This window comes from Malaya genurostris, chromosome 3 (assembly GCF_030247185.1).
Source record: "Malaya genurostris strain Urasoe2022 chromosome 3, Malgen_1.1, whole genome shotgun sequence".
Classification (NCBI taxonomy): domain Eukaryota; kingdom Metazoa; phylum Arthropoda; class Insecta; order Diptera; family Culicidae; genus Malaya; species Malaya genurostris.
Genome location: NC_080572.1, coordinates 201,617,594 through 201,632,966, shown reverse-complemented (window position 1 = coordinate 201,632,966; position 15,373 = coordinate 201,617,594). Strand labels below are relative to the sequence as shown.

Sequence of the window (15,373 nt, the reverse complement as noted above, 5' to 3'; positions counted from 1 at the left end):
CAATCACAGCATGTAGTTGCTTGGAGTTTCGACTGACGTAGGGTTCCATACTGTGTACCACACTATAACACTACATCAGCATCTTCAGTCATTTGTAAGTTGGCGGTTCAGCTCGATTTTAACTCGATGTACACTGCCAATTTTGACTTAGCTTGAGAAATGAAATCTATCCTTAATATACTCTCAGAAATTGCAATAAATGTTGAGGGTTTGATCAGTAAAATGTGAAAAAAATATCAACTCATGTCTGTCTCATATGCAAAGTACCCGCATATCACTCCTATTCAGTGCAAATTTTAATAATTTCGTTTGTTGCAATATTGGAATAGCAGAGGTGTATTACCGATATTTTATGTAATAATACCATGATTTAGCATTATGTAGCACAATTAATTAAAAAAATTTAATCGTCTTTTTCTCGACATGCAGATTTTCCATATGGGACTGATATGCAACCATGGGCAGTACAGTTGTATAGGAATTTCCCAGTTTGCTTGCGTCATATGGAACGTAAGGTTCCGTTCAAAACAGCTCTTAAGGTGAAATGTAGCGGAATGCGAAAATCGCGTTTTTGATCAATTATTCAAAAATTAGACCGATTTTCGAAAAACCAAAAACACTTAAGTTTTCGAAATCAAATTTATCATAACTAAGTATTCTTAGAATTTTGAAATTTTGCTTTGGCGAGCCGTAATTGGTTTTTGAAATGTATAAACGGTTACTGTTCCGTTCCACGGGGACGATTTTAGAACTGAAAAGTAGTGTTTGTAGCAGAATTTCACAAAGAATCTGAAAATGCAACTCAAAATTATAAAATATTAGCTAAAACAACCGAAATTGGAAAAAGTTTTCATAAACTTTTCCGCATTTTGTTTATTGCTTGCGCGCTGCTGTTTCGTATTGAGGTGGTGTGAGAAATGCACGGTGGGCACGGTGGCATTATATCGTGAGCAAAAATTACATATAAAATAATGACGCGAATTTATGCACCATTGGGTTTTGTGTTGAAATAAAAACTAGTTGAATACAATAAAATGGGTATTATAAGAAATCGTTTATTTTCTAACTAACTGTTATTTAGAATGCTAATAATGTCCAATTCTGTTGAGTTCAATGAATTGCAAGGTCTTGGTATTAGATTTATTGTTGAATATGACCATTTGTTTCAACAGACTTCGCAGACAAGGAGTGGCGGAACCGTATTGGGAGAATACTGAATCCACACCAGGAAAATGTCTGGGTGTGGAAGTCTTGGAATTACATTCCTTTTGAGAAATTTGGCTTTTCTGTTTTAACAGACTTGGCAGCCGACTCATAGCATAGCTTCGATTACATGGCTAGTACTACGATCCTATTGACTCAACAAAAATTATACTTTCTACTTATTCGAAGATGATAATGAAAGTCAATTAGAATGGAACATATTGGCATTGAATGTATTCGATAAGTAAATTCGACCGCGCTGTATCATGCGAGTCAAGTAAATACTTTTACGTAAATTCTATCTCATCAGCGGGAAGGGCCTGGTGAACGACTGGCAAAGATATCGAAAATACTTGAATGTTATCTCGTCTTCAATCGTTCTTTTGAAGGAGAATCCATGCTTGCTACTAAACTCAGACATATACATGGTTAGCAAGTTGGTCAATACATATACAAGTTGGTCAATACATATACATATGTTAGTCATTCATAATTACTCATGATTTATAGCTCTAGTGTAAGAGTAATCACTAACAATAACGATTGAATTAGCATATATTTAAATTGTGAAGGATTCAAAAATACATTACGTCCAGTCTTTTTTACAAGTCAATATAACGAAAGGTAAACCCACTGCGCTCAATCATTGAAAAAAGTTTTTGTTTCTATGTGTCCGTTTTTCTTGGTATGCTTTGTGCGACGGTTCGTTCAACTGAAGCGGATAAAATTTTGCGCGCATTTTATGACGCTACATTTCACCTTAATGCCGGTTTCCACACGATCAACTATGAAATACTGATGGCCGAACTCTTAAAGTTTGGGATATCTGAACGATTAAACGATAGCAGCATTTAATTGATATTTGTGTAGTTCGAACTAAATCTCGAACCTTACTCTTGAAGGAGCTCATCGGTGCCCGCCAAGTGGAATCAAACACGAATTAAGCGCATTTCTTAAATTTTACTCGTATGATCAATGTCCTTGACGGGACACGTCGTTTCGTCAAAGTCGTTGCTTTGAAATATAGTTATATATTTATTTGTCTTCGATTTAAAAAAAATAATTGTGCGCAGACTTAGACTTTAATTTAGAATTTAATCCTAACCTTATTCTTTGTTTGAAAGTCTCTTTGCTAATATTAAAATCAGATAAATAAAAAAAATGCTATTGAATTGCTGACAGCAAACGTACAGTAGATTTTTTATGGCCGTACTGCGTTCTGTGAACTGATGACTGAAAAAAATTCCGTTCGGCGCACAGTGGTCCAAAACTAGAAAAGGATGGTCGAAAGTCTGTACTGACTTTCACTGACTTTTAAGAGCTAACTGTCTTCGAAGAATTTTTACAAGATTATATTACGCTTCTTTTGAAAGTGGCACCTTAATTTTTGTTAAGGGGGTAGTACCAATTTCGAAAAAAATAATTTTTTTTTACAAAAATTTTTTTTCTATCTCATTTTTTCCAGTATTTTTGTATGATGAAAAAAATTTTTTTTGAGATATATTCACTTTATTTTAAAAACAGTTTTTTTTGGTTTTATCTACGTAGAATCTACCTCTATCACCTAAGTATCTACTACAAAGTGCGCATAAATACGCATAAACAAGCACATGCTTAAGCAAATTGTTGTGATTATTATTTTGTTTACTTTTTGACAATTAACAATAATAGAAAAAATCTAAGTGGAACTCGATGCAATTTTTTAGGCATTTTGAAAGTTAATTTTAAATATTGAAAATCCGAAAAATTATCAAAAGTTCAACAAATATTAAAAAAATGGAAAAATGTTTTCCAAACAAAATATGAAAAAGTATTGTAAAACTACAAACGAAGAGATTTCATTTTTAAACGTGTGAATAAATTCAGTTATCGCGAAGCAACACGTTTTTCAAGACGATATGTTGATCGTGCGACGCTCACTTAGAGATGTGAGAAGCAGCTCATACCGGTGAGCAGCTCCGAACCGATCAGCTCACTGAAGGGAATTGATTGAATGTATCAGCTCATCAGCTCATTAAGATTGAACTGAAGGTTTGTTTCGAGCGCCGTTTTTCTTTCATATGCATGATCGAAATCATTGATGCACAAAGAACAATGCTATGCGAACTAGCTTGTCTGCGAATTATTATCATGTCATATTTGAGAATATCTGCAAAAGTGGCATCCCAGAATGTACCTTAGCCTACTGAGTGAGAGGTAAGATTTCTTATTTACAATGACTCATTCAATCTGTTGAAGAAGGATAGATACACATTTGGAAGAACGAACAAAAGCTCATGTACACATTTCTTCGCTCTTCAAGAGCCGAAGATCCGTTCAGCTCGTACCTTGTTTTCACCTTACCAGCAGGGATGCCAGGTCATTTTTTCAAAAATCTGTGACCATCCAAAATTCCTACTGCTCTGTAATTTTTGGTGTTAAACTGTGATCAATTTAAAAAATCTATGATCGATTTCAGAATCTGTGTAAATCTGTGACTATTTTCAGAAATCTGCGAGAATCTGTGCCATTTTTGAAATCCGTGCAAAAGATTGAAAATCTGTGAAACACAGATTAATCTGTGAACCTGGCATCCCTGCTTACCAGTGCGATGAACTGGTGAGCTGCGGTTCTTTTAGAAAGAGCTGTGAGCTATCAGCTCACTTTAAAGATTCGATTCACTGGAGTAGCTCAGGAGCGAATTGCTCATCTCTACGCGCAATGCAAAATTGAGTTACAGAAATAGCAGACGCGTGACGCCCTCCGTTTCATAACCATTCATGGTTTAAGCATGGTCATAGTGAAAATGAGTCACACGAATAGTACTCAGGATATTCTCATTGGAAAATAAATTGGATTAGGAATATATTTTCCTATAAGTATTGTAAAAGTTTACTGCATTAAGTTGCATATTTCGCTTCAGTACAAGGATTCCTAGGTAAAAAGGGTAAAATGATGTATAACTTTTCCAGAAAAGAATAAACCTATGCATTACCTTCTAAAAAAATGTTGGATTTTATATTTTCTACAATTATTCCAAATAAAGTATGTATAAAAAACTAACTCGAAACAAGTTATGATTAGAAAACTAGTTTTAAGGGGGTTGTCATAATTCAATAACTAAAACTAACTTTAAAAAGACCTACAAAAGTTCCATCGAGTTCCACTTAGATTTTTTTAGTATTGAGCATATCTTTTCCTATAAATTTTGTAAAAATCAGCTGCATAAAGTTGCATATTTCGCTTTGGTGTAAGGTATTATCATAGGTAAAAAGGTAAAATGTTGTATAACTTTGCCAGAAAACAACAAACCCATGCACTACCTTCAATAAAAATATGGGATTTTTTATTTTCTTCGATTTTTCCAAACAAAGTATGCATAAAAAAATTAATAAAAAACTGATTTTAGAGGGGTTGCCATGAAAACGCTTTGTATATCCGATTCGGTGTGACCTAGACTTTTAGTATATTTGACAAAGTAAATTATTTTCAATAGTTCTAAAACTTTGTAGAAGAAAAAAAATTGTCAAAGTAGGCCATGAACAATTAGGGATAGAATCAAATTACGTGGTATATATTTGTAAAAAATTTCTTAAAAGCAACTATATGCATTAAAAGAACGGTTTGGCAGCTACTGACTTATGTCCACGTTTTTTTCGGTTAGTTAATATTCTGGGAAATTATTAGGGATAAATTTTATTTTGTAGGTATACTATTCCAGAACCCCTTCGTAGTAGTGGCTGCCTGTCAAATCGAACTGAAAAAATGACTTTGCCTCTATGCTTGCTGGCTGATGAACGGCAATACACACTTTTTCAGATATTCTTCAATGTCATCGTCGGGAATGTAACAAACGGTTCCGTTTGCAGACCACAACTGCAAATCGCATCCAAAATTATTACAATTTTCCGGCACATCTCCCGACGTAAAATCAAGCATGCCGTAATTTCTTCGGTGATGCCATAATATTATATCTACTAACGTGTAAAAATAAATTTTGCGTCTGTATCGATGTAAACTTCAGCTAAATTAACTATGAAGTTAATGATATGACTTATCTTTACATGCTTTGAATTGTGAATTTGAGAGCATCTATTAAGATGTAATTTTTTCTAAGCGTGTATTGTTCGTTGTCGATCAAAGAATAGCCTTTGTGTTTCGTGAAAACACGATCATACAAAAGCCTTGCACGGTTTTTGACCACAGAATTCAGCTTCATGTGCCGGTTCGAGTATTTACCGTCTTTGTACAACTTGTATTCTTCTTTGGCAAGGATTTTCCGCACCGTTTAAAAGTTGGTGTTGTACCTTCTGGTCACATCTCGGATCGAAAGACCTGGGTTGGCTTTAAGGGTCAAGAGTAAACTTCCCTATTCATCTCCACTAAATTTCCCTATTCATCTCCACTATCCCTAACCTAATGTATCTGAAACCAGTGGGACTCAGAGCAGCGCCTGCTGGTGGAGGAAGCCGGTGTGCTATACGGTCTAGTGCATATCAACGGTCAGGCTTTAGTAGGCTCACAACCAGCTTGTAGTGAACCTCACTCAAGCAGATGGGCGGACACGGTCTGCCAGGTTGTGGGCTGATAAATTACAATTACAATATTTTTGCAGTAATAATTCTGGTTTGTTGTCATCAAAAAGAAAACTTACGGAGCCATCTGCTGATGCGGTAGATAATATTTGCATGAATTCGGATGATTTAAATCATTTTATTAACGCTTGTCAATCGTCATTCGTGTCAATTGTCCATTATGCCTAACATACATTATTCCGATCGTCCATTATGCCTAACGTACATTATGCCTAACATACATTATATCTAACGTATTTACGCTCAACGTACGTGTGCCTAACGTCCGTATGTTTAACGTATCTATGCCTAACGTCCTGACCAACAACGAATTTCTTTTCAGATATGAAATTTTTTAAGAAAAACTCGATTCTGTACGGATATGTTCAACCCTCGAGAAAACAGGTTGAGTATTGCGTCTAAAAACATTGGAAAGTATGGTTTGCATCATCACCATAGGGATTTTACTCGGAATTACAATGGCTTGCAGGGTTGCCATCTTCGCTCTGGAAAAGGCAATTCATCCCGGCTTATTTTGCAGAGTAATTGTCTCTGCCGACGAGCCTCACTAAGCCATTATGTCCATTCATACATGACCAAACTTTAACAGAGTTTGGCTACCGTGCGGATTTTTATTATCACCATTATCGTCAAATTGTTGACTTCTGTTGGTTCAAGAACTGTGGGTGTGCCTAAAATCGGCAGAGCTCGTCGAATCTGCATGGCACAATTGGGTGAATTTTTACAGGGTTTTTCAGGAGAACAGCAACATAGTTTAATTTAATTCCTAATTTGTTTTATTGTTCGATCAGATGACAATCACGGTTGATTCAATTATGTTTATGCTATGAAAACCAGCCTACTTTGTTCGGTGAAAAAAGTTATTAAGAATAAATAAGTTACTATTCAATAAATAAATAAATAAATACATAATGGAAATAAGCAGTCTAGTTTTGAACAATGCACACTTATCTAGAGAAAACAAACGTCAACAAACAATTAGAACAATTCGACGATCCAAAAGATTGGATAACGAAACTTGTGACTGGCTTGCAACAAATTTGTACAAAATGGATGGATGGATGATGAAAGGAGAAGCGGATGACATGATGATCTGATGAAAAATTGCTTCCTGTAGCGTCACAACCCATGCGGGATTGGTTGGCTGCAGCAACGAGTCCCGTCCCGTTAGGCATATGGCCGCTGCTGATGATACGCCATGGTGTGCGGATCGTAGGGATAGTGGCTGGGACTATTTGGCACTGGGGCATAGTGGACCGGTCGATGCTGAGGATATCCGTCCTCCGGGCGATCGCTCCGATCGTGGGAATAGTAGCTGCCATCTTCGTCACGAATTCCGTGCAGCGAACGTTTCCAATAGCCGCCGTAGTCATCTCCGTGGTCGTCGTAGTGATGCTGGTGCTGGGCATGCTCGTAGTAGATCACCTGTAATAGATTTCCTTTAGTGGAAATGGATCGGTTTGTCGTTGGCACGAGGGCCTATTTGAATAAAGGGGTGGGACTATTTGATTGGTACTTTTTGTGGTTGCGGCTGCTTCTTCAGGTCGAACCAGAAACGGCCAATGTTGATCAGCAATCCGATGGCGGCAATGGCGAAGAACTTCAGCTGCAGGTGGAACGAGAGAATCTTCAGTAGTAGCTCGATTTTACCCTTCAGGGCGGCTCCCAGCATGAACAGCTTGATGTAGGTCTTCTTCTTCTTGCCCTTCCTCTTACCTGAGTTCGGTATGTTGTAATTTGTTTTGAAAATATTTAAATTGCACCGAAGGGAAACAAAAAGTAAAAAAATATGAGAAAGACGTTACAAAATACATGTAGGTTAGCGGAAAAAGATTGGTTAACAAAATTAGTTACAATCTACGACGGGTTTTTGATTGGTTATTGTACTGTTAAAACAAACATTCAAAAGAGTTAGGTTCATGCAAACTGATGCAATGTGAATGTTGTGCAATACGTCAAGGTTACAGGAACAAATTCTTCACTTAGTTAGTTATTACAACCACACATCTCTCAGCATTCCTATTATCTTAAGAACTCATATCAATGAGAATCAAAAATTATTCTACCAAGCGTTTTGCATGTTATAATGGCGGCACCTTAATGACATCTTAATTTTTTGAAAGAAAGAAATTTGAGAAAAAGTTTTAAAGTACAAAACTTAATGAAAGGTCAAAAAGACAAAATACTGCAAGAACAAAGATTCGACAACAAAGTTTCAACTAAGGACTATTGATACTTTGCTACTTGGAAGTGTTGGCCCACTAAATCCCTGCCACTAGAAAGCTAACACGAAATTATTGAACCTGTCAACTGTTCAACTGTCTCATATCTTTTTCCATTGGACAGATATTACCCAAATTTACTCAGCTTCTCTTTGCAGTGTATTATTTACATCTGAAGGGCGCCTGGTACACAGAGCAGTCCCATCGTGCCTTGGGGAAAATGTTGCAAAGCTGTAGCTGTCTCAAGAGTACTAAAAATGTGCCAAACCCGGATCTTTGGATCACAAACGCGGAGCATTAAGAAAATCAAGAGCCGCGTGTAGAACATCGAAGGGAAGAGTTAAGCGTTAAGCGTGTTGTTGCTACAAAGCTTAGCTTTCCGCAACGTTATGTCCTGATGATAGAGCTGGATTGTATCTTAAATAAAATAAACCTAGATTCCCCAGTGTAATAGTACTGTAGTTGAGAAACCCGTGACACCCAAAGCGCCGTCTGGTGTAGAATGGGTGCGTAAATGCTCCTAAAATGCATGCATAAAGTGGCCTGCGCATTTAACACAACTACAGTAGCTAATGGAAAAAAGTGCACCCGTTTCTCACTAGAGGTGCTGTTAGTGTCACCGTACAGTGAGAAATCTATGTTTACTTAATTTATGATTGTATGAATACTAAAATCTTCCCGAATTGCGTTGAACGGTAACAAACTTCTACCAAGGCTCGTGTAAGTGAGCTCTATACGGAAAGCCGCACTTCCCAGAAACTTCGAAATTCGCATCGAAACACTCTGTCCCGTCAAAAGCGAAGTAAAATTTTCGACTAAACAGGCATCATAATGGTGAAACTTACAAGACTGAATGCCTCCATAAACGTACTGTTTCGTTTATGATGCAGCAAAATGGGTTGGATTTAGCTTCATGTCACTATTCTAAAATCGTACTGAAATGGTATGCAGCTGATTCGGTACATTTTGTTTACAAAACATTGCCAAAAATGAAGTCCAATTGAAATCTTTTGGAACACAGAAAGACCAAGGAAACAAATGAAATGCTTAGGAAGTGAATGCTAAATTGGAAAAAGGGAGTGGAAACTTTTCCAAACAGCCTACAAGAATTGATTCAGTGTATGAAAATTGAACTTAATACACGGATGTAGAAACGATGAGGAGGTTCTATGCCTGCTGGAGAGAGAAACCTGGTGGGTTATAACTCCAGTGGGGGTTTCTCTCCTTTGAACAAATAAACAAACAAAACTGTCTAGCAACTATAGACTTTATCCTGTGAATATTTGATATTTTACAGTGGCCCTTATTACCGTTCTCACTTCCTTTTTCACATTCACTTCACTTACATGTCACTTTACTTCATTTTACCTATTACCGGTATCAAGCATAGTGAAGTGATCACTGTGGTGGAAAAAACTAAATTTTTCAACAAAATGTTCGTAACGTGATGTTCATAATCACATCAAGTTCATCCAAGTAATTACTTTTGTCTCTGAAGCGACTTCCTAATAAGCACCTACATTCACTTCACTTGATTTTCACTGTGAAGTGATACCCATAATAAGGGTCACAGTCACTTCGCTTTGTTTTCACCGTGTAGTGACACCGGTAATAAGGGCCAGTAAATCAACTGTGTTGCAATAATGTTGATTCTACCTTTGAGACAGCAAAGCACGTCATAGGCTTGTCTGATGAGAAAAGTTAAGTAAGTATTTTTAAAGCTCGATGTGAGTTTGATGGTTAAGTTTTTCGACATATTTCATTTCAGTATAATATGCCAATCTTGGTTAAGGATGTTACCAGATAAACATAGTTTGTTCTTCTGTATCCGAAATATGCCGCAAAATACTTTTCAGTGTACTTTTCGGTTGTTTCTACGAGCTTTACATGACAATACGTTTTACCTAATGAGTCAATCCAGTACTTGGACGCAAGGATGGCTTTAATCGTATCAAATAACGCTCACTAGCAATTCAATCAGTGCCATCAAAGAGAGACGGATATCATCGCAGCAACAAAAAAAAACGGCATTCATTTAACATAGAATAGACACCAGTGCGAGAGGGAAGTTCTCTCGATGACCTTTCTGAGAATCAAAGGTCAGCTCGCTGCTGTGGGGATTCTCTCTGAAGCAACAAACGGTCGCTTATTCTTGTTTCGCGATCCGATTCTGTATGGGCAATGGATAATTGCGAATCATTTTACTATTGCCGCTTATTCTAACTATGTGCATATAATCTTTGTATAAGTTGTATCTATGAACATGTATGTGAATGCTCCACACAAGGGTTTTGAAATATTGCAACCTAGTATGAGAATCATCAAGTCGAATCATCGATTCGATTTTCTGCGATAATTGCCAACTTGCGATTCTCTCTTGGTAAATTCCTCACAGCACCAATCATTATGAGACTGTAATTTTTGTAAGGGCCGTGAAATACTCAGAGTATAAAGTGGAGCGAAGAAATGTAGAAAAATTCTCTCGCGGTTCATGCATTGAGAGACTCGACTTCTTGTAGCATCTTCTATCGGATTGAAAATGTTGTATACAATATTGATAAATATCGAGCAGCTTCTGTCAAATTTTCGGCAATCACCAACATTGCTTGGACGTTTGATTGCCGTCCGTAGACCGATCTTAAAGAGGACATTAATCGTAAAAATCTCTTTGTCGAAGATTTTTCTAAACTATTCTCATAAATGTCACAAAAGTTCGATTGTCATGATTCATACAGAATTTGTATAGCTGAGTGCACATCGTTTTACTACTTCGCCACTAATGACCCAAACCTAAAATTGATACACTCATGAAGGTTACAAATAGCTCACCGAAATACTGGTATATGTGTCTGTTACTAACTCGTGACATAAGTGGCGAAATCGTAAAAATTTTTTTAGTGGAATTAAATGGAATTAATTTTATTTTGAAAAAACTTGAGAACGAGGGGCTTAACGTTTTAGAAAAACGACGATTTCAATGTAAATGTCTAAAAACGTGGGAAGTGACCGAAAAATTTAGAAGATGCCAAACTACAATCATTATTGGATGAACATGGTACACAAATGCAAGCCATTTCCGATCGTCTGAGAGCCACGGCAGAAATTCGAAAGGTTGGTAGATGCATTCCACATAAACTGAACGAACAACAAAATGAAATGCGAAAAACGCTTCGAGAAAAATGAGTATTTTTGCATTGGATTGTAACTGATGACGGAAAAACAAAATTACTAAAAAAACTGTTGCTAACATACTACCAAATCCATGGTGGGTGTGTTAGTAACCTATGGTATTCACCAGATCTGGCTCCTTCTGATTATTGCATCTTTTCATCGATGGGACACATACTGGCAGAGAAACATTTCCATACTTGAAAATTTTAGCGCTCCTGGTATATGAGAGTTCTTGATCCGAGTTTCGGAGCAACAAGTAGAATACTGAATCAGAATATAGTGGTAGGAAAAAAACCTTTATGCAGATAAATTCTCAAGCAAGCTTTGTATATAGCAAGGTATTTGCACCTGCAGACGAAAACCCCAGGTTTCGTAATAAACAAGACTATGGATTCCTACGGCTAAAACATAAAAAAGCGTTTGCTTCCGTACATCAAAATTCACAATGGACCTGTCAAATTTTGGCTTGATTTGGCAAGTTGTCACTACCGAGAAGGAGTGCTATAGTGGTATCGAGATAACGGGGCGGAAGAACGTCAATCAAACTTCCAACTGCCCTTAATCCCGCCATACACGATATACAGTGGGCGGCCATGTGAATAAAATGTGGCAAGCTTGACTTTCGGTAGTAAATTCTACACGCGCATCACATTCCAGTCGAACTGACAATTCGGAAATTCATGATTAAATTATGGATGCTTTTGCCGAGCAAACAGTAAAACTTTTTTCGGGCGCAATAGTAGACATTTCTCAACTATTTTGTGTGTGATTCCAGAGATTCTCAATCGAAATACGAATCAATTTTGTGAACTGACAAGAATGAACAAGTGATATCCTTTCTGATGTAACGATGGCAAAACATTTTAACGTGTAAGTGTGTTTATCTAATTTTACTTCCCGCACTAAAATCCCAATGCAGTTCGACGTGAACATTTCATTAGGTCACATGAACAAATGATAGTTCACTTTTCTCTTCTATTAATAACGCATTAATTTCCTCGTTTACTTATTTCATATTCGGATAGAATTTGAGACACCCTAAATTTTTATTTTGTTATCAGACCTAGATAGGTGATGAACTTTCGTACAAAAACCAGTGCCGTGAGATTTCATTTCATTTAACTTTACAGTCGACTGTGTTAAACTCCTAACTCATTACATACACCGTTTGCTGACGCACTGAATGGACAGCACTCAGTTCTTCATTCGGTGCACGGTTAATTTGGTTTTACACGAACATGGCATAACCTCACAAAATTCACTGAATGAACATCATTTGATTGCTGACGGTGGTTTGTTTACATGTTCATTCTAATTTATTAGGTTTTACACGATGACGGCCCAAATGAACTGCCGATGAATCAAGTTCATCTTTGACAGCTGCCGGTGGTTTGTTTTGTTTTGTGACTGCAAATTAAAATAACGAAAAAGTGCCTGTTAAAACCGTGTTCCACAGTGAAACGAACTAAAAATATTGCCCTGTATGCGTTTCCCGCATCAAGGAGCGATATTTGTATAAATCTGTTTAGTGTGAGGCGACTTGCAATTTTTAAATTCGAACGATGAACTTTTAAACTGTAAACAAATCAACGGCGGCCTTAAAAAAATGTTCGTTCTGTTCATCTTGTGAGGTTATGTCATGTTCGTGTAAAACCTAATTAGGTTTTACACGATGACGGCACAAATGAACTGCCGATGAATCAAGCTCATCTTTGACAGTTGCCGTGTATTTGTTTTGTTTTGCTACTGCAAGTTATAAATTGAAAAAATGACCGAAAAGTGCCTGTTAAAAACGTATTCCACTGTGAAAATGATTAAAAAGATTGCCCTGTATGTGTTTCCAGCATCAAGGAGCGATGTATGTATGAATCTGTACAGTGTGAGGCGACTTGCAATTTTTACATTCGACCCATGAACTGCTGATCAACTTTTAAACTGTAAACAAGTACATGTCGACTATCAAAAAAAGTTCATTCTGTTTATTTTTGTGAGGTTATGTCATGTTCGTGCAAAACCTAATTATGTTTTACACGATGACGGCACAAATGAACTGCCGATGAATCAAGTTCATCTTTGACAGCTGCCGCGGTGGTTTGTGTTTGTTTTGCGACTGCAAATAAAAATTGAAAAATGACGTGAAAATGCCTGGTAGAAACGTGTTCCACAGTGAAAAAACTAAAACTTTTTATGTGAGGCGACTTGTAAGTCTTAAATTCAAACGATGAACCTTTAATGAATTTTTAAATTGTAAACAAACCAATGGCGGCTGTCAAAAGTTCATTCTGCTCATTTTGTGAGGATATGTCATGTTTGTCAGCTGTCAAACATAAAATTTCATTCATCACGAGTTTATTGGTGATGTCATCTTGTAAAACCTAATTGAAACTCAGTTAAACTGTCCTCTTTCAATTGACTTTTCAGTTGGTTCAAGAATTATATATGAAATGTAAACTTGTATTTTTAGCAAAATTGTCAATTACAGAATCTACTCCAATTTATTGCTTTCTCTTTTAATCATAATTTTGAATACTTTGGAACCCGTCTCATTGTATTCCCAAAAATCGAACATTATTGAAAATTACACTAGCTAGACACTAGTTAATTGGAAACATGAATGTGAACAATCACCCTTTGTTTATTTTACCGGCCGGAATAATTTTCTACCAACAAGGTGATGTTCATGTCTATTCATTCGAAATTAGATTTTGCCCGATGACGACACAAATGAACTGGCGATGAATCAAATTTACCTTTGACAGGAATCGGTAGTTTGTTTACACCTAAATAACAAAGAACACATTGGAATAATAAGACAATAACATGGAACAGAATGGAATGATACGGAATGAACATGTAAACAAACCTCTGATAGCTGTCAAACGATATTCATGCAGCTCATTTTGTGAGGTTATGTTATCATCGTTCAAAACCTAATTGCTGACTGCCGGCGGCTGAGACAGTACATAGATAGGTAGATTCATTGGAACTCAAAACGGAACAAGCCAAACTTCAAATCTCTAGGTATGACGACACAAATGAACTGTCATTGAATCAAATTCATATTTGACAGCTATCGGTGTTTTGTTTTCACTTGAATGATACAATAACAACATGAACCATAATGGAATGATACGACATTAACATGTAAACAAAACAACAAACAGTTGTCAAACGATGTTGATCCAGCTCATTTTGTGAGGTTATGTCATTTTCGTGCAAAACCTAATTGACAATGAATCTAGTGAATCTCATTTGAATATGACAGCAAAAGTTAACTGAATGAGTAGAACTTTGTATTATGTTGAAAATACTTAGTCTCCCTTTTAGGGAGATTAATTACATGAATCGAATTTTCAAAAAAAAACAAGGGCTCATCATTCTGACCAGTTTTGCTGAAGGTAATTTATCCCGAAAATCATACTTTTGTCGTGTTATGTATTGAGAGCGTAAAATTGGACATTTGAACCATTGTGCATCGTAGGGATACTTTTTCGCAAAGTTTCATTCCGCTGTTCCATTTGTCTACTTTCTTCTAACAGCGTCAATGTCATGACACATACAAGTCTCTATTGTAATTTGACTCCAATCTATTTTCTATATTCTGAGTCTATCTAGTAGTTTTCGATTTTTTCATTGCCATTTAGACGTCCCAACTTGTTTGTATTTATCAACACAAATGCAATATTGTAGTAGCAAGAAAGAATTTAACCGCCATTATAACACGTAAAACGTCAATCGAAACACGACATGCATTATTTTTTTAAATGATCGATGAACTGAAATGTAAGAACGGTTTTTTGATTGATGATGATTGGTGATGGTCATGCAGAAAATCATACTCAATCAACGGATGCAATTCTAGTAACACAAAACGAAGCAAGCTTCAAGCTGAAAGGTGACCATCTTTCTTTGTTTTTCTCCTATCAATTATGGTGGCTTTTTTATACGAATGAAGGGTTTTATTCTAAAAGATACGCAAAGTTTCATCTAGGTTGCAATGATTCTCAGTTTTCTTTAATTTCGGTATTTGAAGCATTTTACTAAAGAACTTTTAATGAATACAGAACATGATTAAAGTGTTAGGGATGATATAGAACAGAGATTCAAAATTCTACAGAAACGTTGCGTATCTGCTAGAAGAGAAAATCCTTCGCATGGATTGTTGGATTTCTACAAATGAAATGAGGTTCAATTCTAGCATGC

At 36.5% G+C, this 15,373-nt stretch overlaps 1 protein-coding gene across 3 annotated transcripts in view; it reads right to left on the bottom strand.

The window, feature by feature from the left end:
• Nucleotides 1-6,452: 6,452 nt before the first annotated feature.
• The window catches only part of LOC131435357 (uncharacterized), a 78,594-nt gene continuing 69,673 nt past the window's right edge, over nt 6,453-15,373 (bottom strand). The window contains exons 5-6 of one of the 3 annotated variants that reach the window (XM_058603162.1): nt 7,294-7,493; nt 6,453-7,202 (exon numbers count right to left, since the gene is read on the bottom strand). In XM_058603162.1, coding sequence (XP_058459145.1) covers nt 6,945-7,202; nt 7,294-7,493 — 458 coding nt within the window. In that variant the 3' untranslated portion in view covers nt 6,453-6,944. Of the gene's footprint in view, nt 7,217-7,293; nt 7,494-15,373 lie in introns of all 3 variants that reach the window. The other 2 variants (XM_058603164.1, XM_058603163.1) reach the window with 2 other exon arrangements.